The sequence below is a fragment of the Oncorhynchus keta genome, chromosome 11, assembly GCF_023373465.1.
Source record: "Oncorhynchus keta strain PuntledgeMale-10-30-2019 chromosome 11, Oket_V2, whole genome shotgun sequence".
NCBI lineage: Eukaryota > Metazoa > Chordata > Actinopteri > Salmoniformes > Salmonidae > Oncorhynchus > Oncorhynchus keta.
In genome coordinates this window covers 23,227,058-23,246,354 of record NC_068431.1, presented here as the reverse complement: position 1 = coordinate 23,246,354, position 19,297 = coordinate 23,227,058, and the positions used below count along the sequence as shown (strand labels likewise).

General features: G+C 41.9%; 1 protein-coding gene across 2 annotated transcripts; it reads right to left on the bottom strand.

Annotated features, from left to right (window-relative positions):
• Window positions 1-7,250: 7,250 nt before the first annotated feature.
• LOC118389954 (cytotoxic and regulatory T-cell molecule) lies at window positions 7,251-18,526 on the bottom strand. Of its 2 annotated transcripts, none has more exons than XM_035779991.2 (10): window positions 18,464-18,526; window positions 16,202-16,339; window positions 15,789-15,941; window positions 14,851-14,970; window positions 13,451-13,612; window positions 12,907-13,089; window positions 12,354-12,434; window positions 8,803-8,952; window positions 8,412-8,495; window positions 7,251-8,136 (listed from the first exon to the last, which is right to left on the bottom strand). In XM_035779991.2, exons 1-10 carry the CDS (start codon window positions 18,507-18,509, stop codon window positions 7,973-7,975), a joined length of 1,281 nt encoding a protein of 426 aa, XP_035635884.1. In that variant the 5' UTR covers window positions 18,510-18,526; the 3' UTR covers window positions 7,251-7,972. The 2 variants fall into 2 exon arrangements, with proteins under 2 accessions (XP_035635884.1, XP_035635885.1); XM_035779992.2 differs by having other exon boundaries at window positions 16,304-16,339; window positions 18,464-18,523.
• Window positions 18,527-19,297: the final 771 nt, after the last annotated feature.

Genomic DNA, 19,297 nt, shown 5'->3' with positions numbered 1-19,297 from the left:
GATCATCCTTGAGATGTTTCAGACGAGCACAACGGTTTGAGAAGACTGTGTTTGAAAACTGAGTTACAAAACTCAACACTACCATTAATTCTTCACATTGTGAATTTGACAAACATTCAAATTAATTATGTGTTGACTTACCTTGGCCTGAGAGTTTTGATAGCAGTGTAATTTTCAAGTTGAGAATGCCCCGTCAAGTAGAAACACTGAAGCCCAGCCTGTAACCTAGCTTGCTCGGCAGTCTCAAAATTATTTTTTTCAATGCTGCAGAAGCGGTTAACTTTGCTTTATTCCAGGACAATGTGGACCGCCTGGACTTTCAATGTACATACACTACCTTTCAAAAGTTTGGGGTCATTTAGAAATGTCCTTGTTTTTGAAAGATCCTCAGAAATACAGTGTTGACATTGTTAATGTTGTAAATGACTATTGTAGCTGAAAACAGCTGATTTAAGAAAAATGGAATATCTACATGTGTACAGAGCGCATTATCAGCAACCATCACTCCTGTGTTCCAATGGCACGTTGTGTTAGCTATTCCAAGTTTATCATTTTAAAAGGCTAATTGATCATTAGAAAACCCTTTTGCAATTAAGTTAGCACAGCGTAAAACTGTTCTGAATAAAGAAGCAATAAAACTGTCCCCCTTTAGACTAGTTGAGTAGCTGGAGTATCAGCATTTGTGGGTTCGATTACAGGCTCAAAATGGCCAGAAACAAAGAACTTTCATCTGAAACTCGTCCATCTATTCTTGTTCTGAGAAATGAAGTCTATTCCATGCGAGAAAATGCAAAGAAACTGAAGATCTTGTACAACGCTGTGTACTACTCCCTTCACAGAACAGCACAAACAGGCTCTAAACAGAATAGAAAGAGGATTGGGATGCCCCGGTGGACAACTGAGCAAGAGGGCAAGTACATTAGTGTCTAGTTTGAGAAACAGATGCCTCACAAGTCCTCAACTGGCAGCTTCATTAAATATTAACTTCAAAACACCAGTCTCAACGTCAGCAGTGAAGAGGAAACTCCGGGATGCTGGCCTTCTAGGTAGAGTTGCAAAGAAAAAGCCATATCTGGCAATAAAAATAAAATATTAAGATGGGCAAAATAACACAGACACTGGACAGATGAAGGTCAGCATCCCGGAATTGCTTCTTCACTGTTGACGTTGAGACTGGTGTTTTGTGGGTACTATTTAATGAAGCTGCAAATTGAGGACTTGTGAGGTGTCTGCTTCTCAAGCGTTTGACATTATAGATCATAATCTGCTGCTAGAAAAACATGTGTCATGGCTTTACACCTCCTGCTATATTGTGGATAAAGAGTTACTTGTCTAACAAGACAGAGGGTGTTTTTTAATGGAAGCTTCTCCAACATAATCCAGGTAGAATCAGGAATTCCCCAGGGTAGCTGTTCCTTACCCTTTTCAATCTTTACTAACGACATTCCACTGGCTTTACTCAAAATGTGTCTATGTGTCTATGTATGCGGAAATTGAGCAAGTTGAGGTGCCTAAACTTCTTGGAGTAACCCTGGATTGTAAACTGTCATATTCAAATATATTGATGCAACAGTAGCTAAGATAGTAGCTAAGATTGTCCACAATAAAGCGCTGCTCTGCCAACTTAACTATCAACAAGGCAGGTCCTACAGGCCGTAGTTTTGTTGCACCTAGACTACTGTTCAGTAGTGTGGTCAGATGCCACAAAGAAGGACTTAGGAAAATTACAATTGGCTCAGAAAAGGGCAGCACGGCTGTCCCTTTAAAAGTGCACAGAAAGATAAAATTAATGATATGCATGTCAATCTCTCTTGGCTCAAAGTGGAAGAGAGATTGACTTCATCACTACTTGTTTTTGTAAGAAGTGTTGATAAGTTCAATGTACCGAGCTGTCTGTGTAAACTACTAGCACACAGCTTGGACATCCATATATGCCCCACAAGACATGCCACCAGAGGTCTCTTCACAATCCCCAAGTACAGAATAGACTATCGGAGGTGCATAGTATTACATAGAACCTATTCAACATCAGGTAACTGATGCAAGCAGTAGAATCAGATTGAAAAGAAACAGGTAAAAATACAACTTTTGTCTCTTCACAGCAGGGACTGTGAAGAGGCTCACATAAAAGGTACAGACACATGCATACATTGTAGTATTGTTGCATGGTGGTATTATACCTTTTGTATTGTACATTTTGTATTGTAGTGGTGTAATAATGTTATTATACTATTTTATCTTTTGTTTTATATGTTTTACATGTAATGTAAGTGCTAAAATGTGTTTGGACCCCAGGAAGAGTAGCTGCTGCCTTGTATCCATAATAAATACAAATACAACTTGATTGGAGTCCACCTGTGGTAAATTCAATTGACTGGACATGTTTATTTTTTATTTTACCTTTATTTAACTAGGCAAGTCCAGTTAAAAACGAATTCTTATTTATAATGACGGCCTACCCCGGCCAAACCCGGATGACGCTGCTCCAATTGTGCACCGCCCTATGGAACTCCCAATCACGGCCGGATGTGATACAGACGTGATACAGACATGATTTGGAAAGGCACACACCCGTCTATATAACGTTCCACCGGGGTTAAGGCCTTAATCAGGGGTTAAGGCCTTGGTCACTCTGACAGAGCTCCAGCGTTCCTCTGTGGAGATGGGAGAACCTTCCAGAAGGACAACCATCTCTGCAGCACTCCACCAATCAGGTCTTTATGGTAGAGTGGCCAGACAGAAGCCACATGAGAGGGCACTTGGAGTTTGCCAAAAGCCACCTAAAGACTCTCAGACCATGAGAAACAAGACTCTGGTCTGATGAAACCAAAATTTAACGCTTTGGCCTGAATGCAAAACATCTGGAGGAAACCTGGCATCATCCATACGATGAAGCATGGTTGTAGCAGCATCATGTTGCAGGGATGTTTTTCAGCGGCAGGGACTGGGAGACTAGTCAGGATTGAGGCAAAGATGAATGGAGCAAAGTACAGAGCGCTCCTTGATGAAAACCTGCTCCAGAACACTTAGGACCTCAGACTGGGGTGAAGGTTCACCTTCCAACAGAACAACGACCCTAAGCACACAGCCATGACAACACAGGAGTGGCTTCGAGACAAGTCTCTGAATGTCCTTGAGTGGCCCAGCCAGAGCCCGGATTTGAACCCGATCGAACATCTCTGGAGAGAGCTGAAAATAGCTGTGCAGCAACGCTCCCCTTCCAACCTTACAGAGCTTGTGAGGATCTGCAGAGAAGAATGGGAGAAACTCCCCAAATACAGGTGTGCCAAGCTTGTAGCGTCATTCCTGTAACGGTTTTCTAGGTGTGGTGAAGGAGAGTCGGACCAAAACGCAGCGTGTAGATTGTGATCCATGTTTAATCAAACAAACGTAAACACGAAATAACACAAACACTACAAAACAATAAATGTAACGAAAACCCGAAACAGCCTATACTTGTCAACTAATACAGCGACAGGAACAAAGACACTAAGGACAATCACCCACGACAAACTCAAAGAATATGGCTGCCTAAATATGGCTCCCAATCAGAGACAACGATAAACACCCGCCTCTGATTGAGAACCACTCCAGACAGCCATAGACTTTGCTAGATAACCCACGAAGCTACAATCCCAATACCACCACCAAAACCCCAAGACAAACACACCACAATACAAAAACCCCATGCCACACCCTGGCCTGACCCAATACATGAAGATAAATACAAAATACTTCGACCAGGGCGTGACAAACCCCCCTAAGGTGCGGACTCCCGAACGCACCTCAAAACAATAGGGAGGGTCCGGGTGGGCGTCTGTCCATGGTGGCGGCTCCGGCGCGGGACGTGGACCCCACTCAGTCAATGTCTTAGTCCCCTCTCCTCGCGTCCCTGGATAGTCCACCCTCGCCGCCGACCATGGCCTAGTAGTCCTCACCCAGAAACCCCCTGGACTGAAGAGCAGATCGGGACTGAGGGAAAGCTCGGGAGTGAGAGAAAGCTCGGGAGTGAGAGAAAGCTCGGGAGTGAGAGAAAGCTCGGGAGTGAGAGAAAGCTCGGGAGTGAGAGGAAGCTCAGGCGTGAGAGGAAGCTCAGGCAGGTAGATAGATCTACCAGATCCTGGCTGGCTGGTGGTTTCAGCAGATCCTGGCTGACTGGCAGATCCTGGCTGACTGGCAGATCCTGGCCGACAGGCAGTTCTGGCAGATCCCGGCTGACTGGCGGATCTGGAAGAGTCTGGTTGACTGGCGGATCCTGGCAGACTAAAAGATCCGGCTGCTCCATGCTGACTGGCGACACTGACTGCTCCACGCTGACTGGCGGCTCTGGCTGCTCCCTGTAGGCTGACAGCTCTGGCGGCTTCTTACAGACGAGCAGCTCTGGCGGCTCCGTGCAGACTGGCAGCTCCTTGCAGACTGACAGCACCTTGCAGACTGGCAGCTCCTTGCAGACTGGCAGCTCCTTGCAGACTGGCAGCTCAAAGCAGACTGGCAGCTCTGGCTGCTTCATGCAGACTGACAGCTCTGGCTGCTTCATGCAGACTGACAGCTCTGACTGCTCCATGTAGACTGACAGCTCTGGCTGCTCCATGTAGACTGGCAGCTCTGACTGCTCCATGCAGGCTGGCAGCTCTGGCTGCTCCATGCAGGCTGGCAGCACCTTGCAGACTGGCAGCTCCTTGCAGACTGGCAGCTCCTTGCAGACTGGCAGCTCTGGCTGCTTCATGCAGACTGACAGCTCTGGCTGCTTCATGCAGACTGACAGCTCTGACTGCTCCATGGAGACTGACGGCTCTGACTGCTCCATTCAGGCTGGCAGCTCTGGCTGCTCCATGCAGGCTGGCAGCACCTTGCAGACTGGCAACTCCTTGCAGACTGGCAGCTCCTTGCAGACTGGCAGCTCCATGTAGACTGACAGCTCTGGCTGCTCCATGTAGACTGGCAGCTCTGGCTGCTCCATGCAGGCTGGCATCTCTGGCTGCTCCATGCAGGCTGGCAGCTCTGACTGCTCTGAACAAGCAGGAGACTCCGGCAGCGCTGGAGAGGAGGAAGGCTCTGATAGCGCTAGACAGGCGGGAGACTCCGACAGCGCTGGAGATGCGAGGCGCACTGTAGGCCTGATGCGTGGTGCTGGCACTGGTGGAACTGAACCGAGGACACGCACAGGAAGCCTGGTGCGGGGAGCTGTTACCGGAGGGCTGGGGTGTGGAGGTGGCACAGGATGGGCTAGACCGTGAAGGCGTACTGGAGATCTTGAGAGCAGTGCTGGCATAGGACGTGCATGGCTAGGGATGTGCACAGGAGGCCTGGTGCGTGAGGCTGGCACCAACTTCACCAGCCGACTAACACGCACCTCAGGACGATTATGGAGCGCTAACTCAGGTGCCATCAAATCCCCGACACGTTCCGTCGGGCGAATTCCATGCTTAAAGCACCAACACAGCAACTCCCTCATTTCTCTCTCCTCCAATTTCCCCATTAACTCCTTCAGTCTCTGCTTCGCTCACCTCCAACACCGGCTCTGGTCTCCTCCTTGGCTCCTCACGATAAACAGGGAGAGCTGGCTCAGGTCTGACTCCTGACTCTGCCACACTCTCCCTGAGCCCCCCCCCCCAAGAAATTTGGGGGCTGACTCTCAGGCTTCCATCCGCGTTGCCGTGCTGCCTCCTCATACCAGCGCCTCTTCGCTTTCGCCGCCTCCAGTTCTTCCTTGGGGCGGCGATATTCTCCAGGCTGAGCCCAGGGTCCTTTACCGTCCAGTTCATCCTCCCATGTCCATCTCTCCTGTGGCTCCTGCCTGTTGACACGCTGCTTGGTCCGTTGGTAGTGGGTGATTCTGTAACGGTTTTCTAGGTGCGGTGAAGGAGAGTCGGACCAAAACGCAGCGTGTAGATTGCGATCCATGTTTAATCAAACAAACGTAAACACAAAATAACACAAACACTACAAAACAATAAACGTAACGAAAACCGAAACAGCCTATACTTGTCAACTAATACAGCAACAGGAACAAAGACACTAAGGACAATCACCCACGACAAACTCAAAGAATATGACTGCCTAAATATGGTTCCCAATCAGAGACAACGATAAACACCTGCCTCTGATTGAGAACCACTCCAGACAGCCATAGACTTTGCTAGATAACCCACTAAGCTACAATCCCAATACCACCACCAAAACCCCAAGTAAAGGCTCTGAATAGTAATGTAAATGCTATGTTTCAATTTTCAGTTTCTTAATACATTTGCAAAAAAAAAATGTGTTTTTGCTTTATCCTCATTGGGTATTGTGTGTTGATTAATGAGGGGAAAAAACTATTTATTCCATTTTAGAATAAGGAACAAAATGTGGAAAAAGTCAACGGGTCTGAATTCTTTCCTAATGCGCTGTACAATATAGAAAAAACTAAGTGTATAAAACGGAGTATACAAATATTACAAACTACAGAAGGTAATACATTTTGATTTATTTTTTGTTATGAGAAGAAGGTGTTTAAATATTGTTGAACTTTATTCTCAAAAATAATAAACAGAAGTTTCACTCAAAATGGAATTTAGCTAAAATAAGAATGAGGTTGATTACGAAGAAAGGCTTTGCATATTCTTTGCTACACTGAGTGTACAAAACATTAACCCTTTCCCCCAACCCACAGGGATGCTGGTCTCCGGTTGTTAATTACAGAAGGTACAAGAAACATAATTTATTTTAAAAACATTTGAAGATAATGTTTAGTAGGGGTAGCACTTGTGGATTAATTTATATGAAACTTCTTTAATCATATTAGTTTTAAGAAATTTCTGTGATAGAGACCAAATATTTTCCATTAATATTTCTTAAAAAGGCCATTCCAGAAAGATATGACATATGAAAACTCTCCTCCATCTTGTCTTGCATCCATCTTGTCCTCCCTATGCTCTCTGTCCAGTAGCGGAATGAGTTTTCATGAGGATAAACGTACGGCATAATGAAATACGTCACGATGTTAACAGGGCATCACACTAATTCTCTTAGGAGACCCCCAGAAGTATGCACACTTTGTTCTAGCCCAGCATTCAACTAGCAGAACAGTTCATTTTTTTAAATTATATATATTTATACAGTTCATGGTATTTGTTATTCAAAGGTATGTAGGCCAATTGAGAAATCACCCAAACAAAGATAGTGTAGATACAATTACTGAAAATCAAATCAGAGTGTAGCGGGGTGCGTAATTGGCGGCAGAGAAGTCGGGCGCAGGAGAGCAGAACTGGGTGATAACCAGAGATGTATTTAGCAAAACCAACGGCATCCAGAATAACAAGATACATGGGCACAAAAATAACCCGTCGTGCACTCACAGGAAACGTGCACAAGCACTACAATAAACAATCCCACACAAAGACATGGGGGAACAGAGGGTTAAGTACACAATAAGTAATTGAGGGAACTGAAACCAGGTGTGAGGAAAAACAAGACAAAACACATGGAAAATGAAAAGTGGATCGATGATGACTTGAAGACCCCCGAGCGCCGCCCGAACAAGGAGAGGACCCGACTTCAGTGGAAGTCGTGACACAGAGTTCATTTGTTACACTCGCAGGATGCAGCAGGTGTAAACAGTACAGTGAAATGCTTGCATACAAGCTCAACAATGCAGTTGTACTAAGTAATATAAAAGTACACCGTAGAATAAAATAAATACACACGAGAATATACACTATAAACAAGGTGGGGGAATACTTCCACAGAATAATCCATACCTATGTTGTATAGTTTTCTTTTATTTCAGTATAAAAATAAACTTGGATTTAAAAATATATATCATACATAATAGCAGCTTATGAGCCTGTGTATACACATAATTATCCACTGTATCACAGTAACGTTACATGTTTCAAAACAATATTAAAATAAAAAATATTTTTTTTATCACATTTTAGGTGCTTATGATTTCAATTCTCTATGTGAATTCCCAATATTAAAACATTTTTTACAGTTCTGTCTCCTTGATCTGAGGGCTTAGGGTTGCTCCATCTGTTTGTGGGATGACTTGAATTTCAGGAGCCTCTTCTGTTTTGGTGCTTGTTGTTGTTGTCGTCTCTATTGCCATTGGTTCCTCAACGACGTACTTTGTGAATCCAATGTTAAAAAGTCCTAGAAAAACAGGCATTTTTTAAAATCATGTGGAACATAAAATGTCCTACATTTTAGCATATATTAGACACCCTACTGGGCACACACTGGTTGAATCAACGTTGTTTCCACATAATTTCAATTAAATTAAGTTGAATCAACGTGGAATAGACGTTGAATTGTGGGATAGGTCTTATAATTGTGCTTTTTGTCATTGTGTTCTTTCATTGGTTGATTTTTTCTTTCTTCATATGGCATGTCACAGAAATCAGACTATGTAGGATGTAAAATATTACCATTTCCCCTTCTTCTGGATTGTTTCTCTTCATTGCTTGATTTTGATCTACTGCTCTCCACAGATTGATCAGAGTCTTCATTTTCTGTAATGATCAAAACTATGATAATTTCTGAGTAATTACTTGTGAAAAGTTAAAGATTTAGTGGCAACCCAAGTCCTTGAGGGCTGCAGGTTATTCACTGTTTATTGTTCTTTCTGATCTAGACCTGAAAAACCATGCTTGGTTAATATCAACTGATCCAAGAAAGAAGAAAGGAAAACCAACTGAGCGAAATTCCAGTTGAGGACTAGTTGTGCACAACTGCCATAAACCAAAGATGACCAAACATGCAAAGTCATGAGAAGATCCTAAACAGTGAGAGCCGAGAGGTGTGCTGGTCTCTAGTTACCTTTCTTCCAGAGTATGTGAGCCCTCCTCAGCTTGATTACAAAGAATGCAACGACCACCAGCAGACCAAGGATGAGGCACGTCACGAGGAAGATGAGCAACGGCGCACTGCTTCCATTTCCTCTCTGCCTCTCCGTCTCATCGAAGATTCCTGTGAATGAGACCACCAGTGCAACTTTAGCCTCTTCTACTGTAGCCTTATATCCAAATCTGGCTTACACAGCCCCTAAACATGACACACTTAACCAGATCTGTATGCACTTCGGAAAAATAGTAAGACTGTCTTACCTGAATCCTGAATCTTATTGTTTTATCCACAAATACACTCCATATCCTCTAGAAAAAGGTGACTGTAGGTACTGTCTGGAATAGCTGTATGGTGAATGCATCATACAGCTATTCCAGACAGTACCTACAGTCACCTTGTTCAGGAGGATATGGAGTGTATTTGTGGATAAAACATTCGTTTTTCAATTGATTATACTATTGGATACTGCTTTGATGGACATCTGAATATTTTTCAGGTATTTTACAAATATTCCATCCCGAGAATAAATCGCTTTTCCCGCCAAAAGAGGAAGTGTCTGTCAGGATTTGGCCAGGGTTGTTCCGGTTTTTGGTCACTAGATGCCCCCATTGTGCCTTTTGACCTTTTGTTTTCCCTTGATCCCCATTATTATTTGCACCTGTGCCTCGTTTCCCCTGATTGTATTTAAACCCTTTGTTTTCCTCTGTTCTTTGCTCTGTGTTTGTATGTTAGCACCCAGCCCTAGTACTCTGAGAACTCTTGTTGATCCCGGTGGACTCTCTTGTGGAATTCTGTTTTTTTGTTCTTGTTTGTTTGTTTTTTGAGTATCTTTTGAGGCTTTTTGTGCTTTACCTTCCACCTTGTGGATTTACCTTTTTTGTCTTGGAGGATTACCTTTGTTCTTGTAGGATTCCTTTAGAGGTTGTGGAGTTACATGTTTTCCTGAAGAACTTCACTTTTTACTTCATTAAATACACCGTCTCAAGTACTACTGTGTCTGCCTCATCTTCTGGGTTCTGCCGACTATTCGTGGCTCAGTTGGTTAAGTGACTGTTTCTCACTCCGGAGATCCGGGTTCGTAACCGGGTCCTGACAGTGTCATTCAAAAGCAATTTAAAGCAAAAAAATGTCTGGATTTGATTAGAGCTTTGATCAGTATGAAAATTCAAACCTGATGCTACCTGAGCCGTATATTAAATACATTTTATGAGCCCTACAGTAACGACATTTAATGAGCTGAAGCCTAAAAAAGCCCAAATGATTGTGCCGTTATCCAATACATATATGATATAGGCTATTGCACATTACGCACGACAGAAAAAACATAAAAGTCCATAGATGTAGCTAGCTATATGCTCTCTTGGTTAAAAAAATTAAACTAGCTCCAGCAGACTAATCTTTTTGATTGTGAACTCTATTACTGTAATATATTGTAGCCTATTATATTGTAATATATGGACTGCAATTATGCACATTGTTCAAACCATGATAAAGCAGTAGAGAACCTGCGATTCGGGTGCAGCAAATGCGGTCTACAAAGTTACAAGTATAGGCTAGCGAATTTGATGTTAATTTTGAAATATAATTGGGCCTATTTGTATAATTAGTTGGCTGACGAATACAGTGCATTTCGGAAAAGTATTCAGACCCCTTTACTTTTTCCACATTTTGTTACATTACAGCCTTATTCTAAAACGGATTAAATAGTTTATTTCCCTCATTAATCTACACATAATACCCCATAATGACAAAGCAAAAACTGGATTTTATACATGTTTGAAAATGCATTTTTTTTAAACCCTGAAATATCACATTAACATAAGTATTCAGACCCTTTACTTTGGCTGTGATTACAGCCTCAAGTCTTCCTGGGTGTGACGCTACAAGCTTGGCACACTAGTATTTGGGGATGTTCTCCCATTCTTCTCTGCGAAACCTCTCAAGCTCTGTCAGGTTTGATGGACAGCTATTTTCAGGTCTCTCCAGAGAAGTTCGATCGGGTTCATGTCCGGGCTCTGGCTGGGCCACTCAAAGACATTCAGAGACTTGTCCTGAAGCCACTCCTGCGTTGTCTTGGCTGTGTGCTTAGGGTTGTTGTCCTGTTGGAAGGTGAACCTTCGCTCCAGTCTGAGGTCCTTAACACTCTGGAGCAGGTTTTCATTAAGGATTTCTGTACTTTGCTCCATTCATCTTTCCCTCGATCCTTTCCCTCGAGCAATTGGCCTAGCGTCATCCGGGTTAGGGAGGGTTTGGCCGGTAGGGAAATCCTTGTCTCATCGCACACCAGCGACTCCTGTGGCGGGCCGGGCGCAGTGCACGCTAACCAGGTCGCCAGGTGCACTGTGTTTCCTCCGACACATTGGTGCGGCTGGCTTCCGGGTTAGATGCGCGCTGTGTTAAGAAGCAGTGCGGCTTGGTTGGGTTGTGTTTCGGAGGACACATGACTTTCGACCTTCGTCTCTCCCGAGCCCGTACGGGTGTTGTAGCGACGAGACAAGATAGTAACTACTAACAATTGGATACCACAAAATTGGGGGTAAAATAAAAAAATAAAAAATGATGGAGAATGATGGAGACCACTGTGTTCTTGGGGACCTTCAATGCTGCAGAAATGTTTTGGTACCATTCCCCAGATCTGTGCCTCGACACAATCCTGTCTTGGAGCTCTACAGACAATTCCTTCGACAATTCCTTCGACCTCATGGCTTGGTTTTTGCTCTGACATGCACTGTCAACTGTGGGATCTTATGTGTGTGCATTTCCAAATCATGTCCAATCAATTGAATTTACCACAGGTGAACACCAATCAAGTTGTAGAAACATCAAGGAGGATCAATGTAAACAGGATGCACAATTCCGAGTCTGAATACCTTTTGTAAATAATGTATTTCTGTTCTTTATTTTTAATAATAGTCGAGCTTTCCTCCATGGGACTTTTTTAAGGAGGCCAGTGGAGCACAGGTGATTTAAAGCAACGATATTCAAGTGATAGGTTTTTTAAAAACTCTGCAGCTGCAATAGTTTTTTTTACGATCTTTACAATTAAAAACAAGGTGACCCCAAAAGCCAGATGAGTAAAAATAGACGCACATTCGGTCTTTATATTACTGTAGCATAGGCTATGCTGTAGCAAATGTAGGCCTCCCGGACACAAGACAAAAAGTGGTCTGTCTGTCTGTCCCCACCCTGAGCCTTGATTCATCATGCAGAGGGCATAGAGAAGCCAGATTTAGATATTGCATGTAATTTAGCAGTTCCCTTTCACGCCATGCTGTTCATATAAATCATTTATCATAATTGACCTGTTTCTCACAGTTATTTATCCCAGGGAAAAGGGAGTAGTTTTGGCCCGTAAATCCGGGTAAATCTCGGTCATGGTTCCCACCATTCAACCATAATTTGTAGTGATGGAAAGTCACCACTAGGTGGAGAAGCAGTCCACTGAATGACTTGTAAGACTAGATGGCAATGATACTGTGAATTTCTTCCCATACAATACTAGCTATGGTTAGTCTCGTTCTTACCTGTAGTACTGGTTGAGTTGCTACTGCTGTCATTAGCAAGTGTGTACCCTGTAGCTTCAAACACTGAGTGGGCTGGCTGACCTGGAGGTGAAGATATTCAACAGACATTGATAACTCCAATGACGAAATGCATTTGTTGATTCATTACAAACTAAATAGACTTCTAGTTGTTGATTTGTGGTTTTATTGTATTGATATTACAGTACAGTGCAAGTCATTTTCACTCACTGATTGTACTACAGATGAAAATGTTGTAATTTAAGTCAATATATATAACAACAAATGGCAAAATCCAGGTACCTTAAATGAACACAAAAAAAGCATGAGCTGAAATTCTGGTTTAAATTGAGGACCTATATGGCTAATATTGCTATTCACTTCCATTTCAGGAAACATCCTTGATGGTATGAGAACAAAGTGCCTTTGTTTTGCACCTAAGCAGTTTTCAAACTTTTCACAAACACAAACTTTTCACATGTTGAAAACTAACTCGCAAAACATTTGTAGATGTAACCTCAGGGCAACATGGCTGTTAATAAAATGTCTTACTTACTGTGAGTGCTGAGTTGTGAGTCAGGGGTTGATGCTGGTGAATGCTTTGTATTAGGCCAATCTAAGGCTGTAGCTGTTGGTTTTTCTGTTGACACCTGTGTACCAGGCCAACGGGAGACTGTTGTTGGACCTTCTGTACTTGGCCAATGAGAGGTTCTCGAAGTGGAGTGTGATTCCTCAGAGGCTATAAGATAGAAGGGAATTTCAGTTATTGATGTTTGTGTGGTAAAGATACCCTAGTGTGCCATGACCCTACAGTTCTTATGGCATAATTTTAAACCAGTGAGAAAGTACCCACAGTGTGACTGTGCAGTGAAACCACAAATGTGCACACTTTCCTTTCAATGTTCCTCAAATAGAACACTACAAGCAGAACTACATTTTAAATAAAGGTATACCTGTTATTTTAAATTCTTTGTTGGATATTTCCACCTTACTTTCAAGGAGGTCATCTGAGCTTTATGTCATAGTATTGTCATTTTTTATACCCTGCTAAATTCAACCTCCCATAGCTTGAAAGTGTGAACAATGAACTTGGGACTTACGATTCTGTCCAATTTTTATGAAATTCATCAGAGAAGAATTGTGTAAGGCTGGATGGCGAACGATGCATTTCACTGTGACTCTCCTCTTGTGGGACTGAACATGCAAGATATCCAGGGAGGAATATGTGTTTTTTTCCAAAAGGTACTGGGACTGAGGCTGAGCTAAATAACAAGAGAAAGGTTCAATTAACTTTTGGTAAAGTGTCAAAATGTCATATGTAACAGAACGTCAACAACCATCATACTTATTCTTATAATACTGACCTGCACTGCCCTTTACAGGGAGAATACAGACATTTCACTTCCCTTTATTTTGGATGAGATAAAGTGGAATGTGTGGGGGATTTGTTTTCGCAGGGGAAGTCTAAACTGTTTTGAGGCATTTCCCTTCGTTATATATCATCACAACATCCTCAGTCTCTTACTACTCCATTTTGACTTGTCTTGTGTTTTTATTTTCCACAATCCCTTAAAGTGGTTGTTATCATTGGTTAAATATATTGAATAAAGTAAGTGGGGCTCCAGGTAGCCTGGAGGGTCGGAACATTAGGCCAGTAAGTGAAAGGCTGCTGGATCGAATCCCCGAGCTGACAAGGTAAAAATCTGTCGTTCTGCTCCTGAGCAAGGCAGTTAACCCACTGTACTCCGGGCTCCGAAGACATGAATGTCAATTAAGGCAGCCCTCCGCATTTCTCAGATTCAGAGGGGTTGGGTTAAATGCGAAAGACACATTTCAGTTGAATGCTTTCAGTTGTACAACTGACTAGGTATCCCCCTTTTAAGTGAACAGTAGTGCGGGGCAGGGAAGCAAACCAAGGTCGCTGGTGTGAAATGCAAGCACCCTATGCATTGTGCCAATAGAGTTAACCCACTTGGTGTGAAATTGAAACGTTCCTGATTTTGCGAAGAATGCTACACTGCCCCCTCCAGACAGAAAAGGCAAGTCTCTGCACTTCAATCTACCGTTAACCTCTTACACGTCTGGCCGTGCTTTCCGATAGCCTCACGGCCGCCATTCCACTTCTGTCACAAATATAGTGTCAGGGGTTATGCTCTGCCAGGAAGTCTTGTTAAGTGTTGATTGTGCACAGGTGTGGCAACCTGGGTGTGGCAACTGGCAGAGCAGTGAGGCTGTTGGAGTTTGGTGGCCATGTAAACCTTTAATTTGAATATTTAGTTTTTGTTTTGTTGTCCTTTTTGTATATACTATTATTTGTTGGCCATGCACCGTTTTTTTTACATAACTCACTTGGGCTGGTCAACCAGGAGTCAAAACACACCCTTTAGCTAGGCCTAGGACCCCTAGAAATAGTAAGTGTACCAAAATCAGAAGACTTCGATCGTAACATAATCCCTTGCCATGAAATCTACTAAGTGAATCTAGAATAAAGGTAACTTACCATCAATTTCTAACCCACTCCCCAAAAGCCATGAAATTTTGGGAGGATGGCTATTTCCCACTGCAGAACATTTGATGGTAGTCTTTCCATTGTGTTCTGTTATCTCCAATTTTGGCATACCTTGAGAATGACAAAAAGAGTGAGGTTATGATTTTGGGATTCAACTGAATTAGTTGGAAGTGGGAATGGGGAAAGCACTCTACCACCTGACATCTGCTAAATATGTGTATGTGACCAGTAACATTTGATTTGATCCAATATGAATGTTCGGTCACAATTTATTTAGATAGATTATCTATAGATGGTCATACTATGTTTATAAGCAACTGCTTACTAAGGTTATGGTTAGGATAAGGGTTTGTGGATAATTAGTTGAAATGTTGTTGACAATTATCGAACATGTACAAACCATTTACTTAGGACTATCCACATAAAGTGTGACCGAATATTCTACTAGCAACGGTCATCAAAATTGTTAAAAGGTTTTATAAACAATTATCATAAATGCAACAGTTGGACAATGGATGAAGATATATTTTTTAATCCATCAGGTATTGAAGGAATTATAGCACATAACATGTTTTACTGGCACGGCCAAATAATGACTTCAGGTATTTTTGGGAATTCAGGTATTCAATTTGTAAAATGTTTTTTCTTCTTCTAAGAATGCACTCATATATACATTTCCTATTGTTATCAGGTATTTATAAATTTATAAATAAATAAAATTATATGTGCCTCATTTGCATAAATATCCAGTGAGATTTAGGTGACAAGTGGATTTTACACCACTCAAACACAGGAAATAGATGGCTGAAAAAGACACATCCCCAAGTGGGCGGGGCATTCGCGTTGACAATTCTACTCAGTAAAGACAAATTCTGTGTGCTTTCTTAATCACTATAGACAACAATGCTATGACAATATGTCATACTTACCCAAAACTGTCACGGTAACTGACTTCACTACAGGCACTTTTGTGTAATGTAAACATGTGTAGAGGCCTCCATCTTTGAAGGTGACATCAGACACACTGACTGAAAAATCGGACTCGGACAAGTTGATTATCTTGTAGCGCTTATCCCTCAGGGCTGTTAGTGAAGATAAGGAAGAGAGAATGCATGTCACATCATGACTCAACTACTTTAGTTCATAACAAAGATGTTACAATATGAGTAGGAACAAACATTTTTACTTGTATCATGTACAACTATTATTATTCTAGCCATATAGCTGTCAACATGTATTGCTCATTTAGTGGGCTTCCAGTCTACATTCAAATGTAGATACTGCTTCATTTCTGTATATAAAATAAAATGAACGTCTATATGTGGTATTATAATATCCTCACCCTTATGGTCATTGAAAAACATCACATGCCCGTTAGGATTCTTCCATTCCACGTGGCTCCTGTGAGCATTTCTAATGTGACACTTAATAGTTAGAGTCTCACCCTCCATCACGGTCATATGTTGCACTGCAACGGAACCTGCAATGGCAAATACAAATGAGTTAGTATAGGACATACTTCGATTGACAGGATAGAATGTTCCAACATGATTGAAACATGAACATAATGAAACATGTTCACCCTACTTTTCAACAGCACTTTCCTCTTTCTTACAGTATTCCATTAACATAATATGATTATGGATGGACTGTATTGAAAAGCAATCATGCAGAGGAGATTTAGGGGTCGTAGAATGATGAGTAAGTGGGCAGTGTAAATGATCCGGATAAGACCTGACAGACCCTTATACCGACCCCTCATTTCTCACAGCTCTGACTCATAGCACTATTCTACCACTCTGCCTGCCCCTGGTCTCAGACTCTGCCTCTGGGGGCCACAGATGAAACTGAAGTAGACTGAGTTGCTATTGTCGGGCTTGAGGTGTTACAAACAACATGCGGGGTGTGCATTTGCCCCTACACTGCACGTAGGCCTACAGATTATGCAGCCAACTTTCACACAGCCTTCTACACTGCAACTGACAGGAAATCAAACATAGTGTGGTCAGTCACCATTCACATGAGGGGTGTGAAAGCGAAAGCAAGGGGCATGTGGTTTTCGTCACACTGTCTACGTGAGCGTCATGTGTTCCTTTTTCCTATGCTACTGCTATGATGACTAGTGGTAGGCCTTCTGTATATGGAACAATTAACTGTGGTGGAAAATTGACACCGTTGGTGTTGGTGGGCTTGAAAAGTTTTGAAGGGTAACTGTTTTCATACATTGTGTGGGCTAAAATAATGTAACCTTATAATAGGGCAATGCTATATAGCACCTACTGAAATTAAAGAAATTAAAGAAATTCCATGGGGATGGTCTATGATGGTCCATGGAATTACTGTAATTTAGAATTAAACCGTTGTGATTATTAGAGCTGTCTTCAACGATTGAATTCAATATTAATATGTCAAATGAGGTACAGTATATGAACCCCAATGAGAGCTGATGACAACCTTTAATGGTTGAAACATTGTGATAATAAACACAGAGCTTGTATTACAGTGCTGAGTCTTTTTGCCAATTCCTAATATACTGCATAACTAGACTCTTTTTGTTATCAATTTAAAAACCATGCCATATGATTAAAAAGTCACCAAATGACATTCAGGGATGCAAAGAATCATTTGCCAAACATATTTAAACAAGGCAACAAGTAGTACACATTTTCACTGTGATACAATCCAAAGAGCATTTGATCATGTTTATTATTTTTGTGTTGTCACTACTTGTCAGACTGCCAGAGAAACCACAAGATGGTTATCATACTATACTCTAGCAATAAGGCACGAGGGGGTATGATATATGGCCAATATACCACAGCTGAGGGCTGTTCTTTTGCTTGACGCAACGCAGAGTGCCTGGATACAGCACTTAGCAGTGGTGTATTGGCCATATACCACAAGCCCCTGATTTGCCTTATTGCTATTATAAACTGGTTACCAACATAATTAGAACAGTATACCCATGGTATACGGTCTGATATACCACGGCTTTCAGGCAAATCAACATTCAGTCCTCGAACCACCCAGATTATAAAATAGTATTGTATATACGCTATGTGACACTGAAAATAAAAAACTGATGACATTGGCAGATTATTGAACATTTTTGGAAGATATTGTGTAATCAAAAGTAGGGCACTGTGGTCAACAGTGGCTTTCTGTGTTTCTCTAAGTATTCACCTGTATACATCATATGCTAGGCTGTATATCGATATACAACATTTCTCTCCAACCCAAGTACATTTTAATAACAGCATTGATTTATCTCAATCTATTGGTAACATCATTCAGATGCACTTATAGTAGAGCAATTCCCCTCCACAATTCTCATGAAAACAACCAAATGTGTCACAGCACCAGTATCAATAAAAAAAACAGTTCCATTTTAATTGATCTGACATGCTGACAAAGATTGTGGAAACATTTCCAATTTTAAAAATATCTAAATATAAATACAGCAAACATATTGATTTGTGTTATCTTACAACAAAAACATATATCTCTGTCAATCTGTATTGTATAGGCCTACATGTACCCTGCCTGGGTACTTTGTACCTAATTGTCTCTGACACAATTACTTTCAGTGAAGTAGCCTACTCACCCCTTACAAACAAGACTAGGAAGCAAAGCTGCAGCTTTAGTGGCATCTTGACTGTCAGATTCAGATGTGGACTATCAGAGCCACTTCCTCTCTGAGGTGCCTTTATACACTACAGCAAGGGGCCTTCCATGACATCACAGCAAAATTCATGGGGTTTCCACGCAACACTGAATACATTTAATTTCAAAGGCATTTCGGGTGATACATTTAGAGGTTGTTGATCACATGGAATGAAAAATAAAACAATGTTGATTGGATTATGAATTCACAATATTAAGAATGTCTATTTTCTAGTCTTTGTGACATCTCTTGAAAGTTATCACCATGCACCAATGTTGTAGCCTGGTAGTACCAGCCTGATCCCTGCGTTTACTATTCTATTTCACTTATAATACTATATCAGTCTGGGCGTTGTCCAATAGATGCAGGGTTGGAGGCATTAATGTTATTATGGTGAATCATCGAAAGACTGGGTGTAGTAGTGTGAGTCTGCTGGATCCCAGCCCACTCTGGATGAAATAGTAGACCAGGTAGCCAAAAGGGCTTTAAAACTAGATTTAATTGGCATTCTTGCTCCACTTGGTAGAGGTGAGGCCAGATGTAAGATTAAAGACATTATTATAGATGTGTGGCAAAAGAGGTGGGACCACGAACCCAAGATCCGGCATTTATATGCCCTCCAAAGAAAGGTTGGTGGACCAAAATTCAAAGGTCAGATTAGGAAGGAAGAGGTGGTGTTTGATCGGTTGGGCCTAGGACATTGAACTCATTACATCTGGTTGGCAAGCATGTGAATAGTTTGTGTACAGTGTATGGTTGATGAAACAGTTAAGC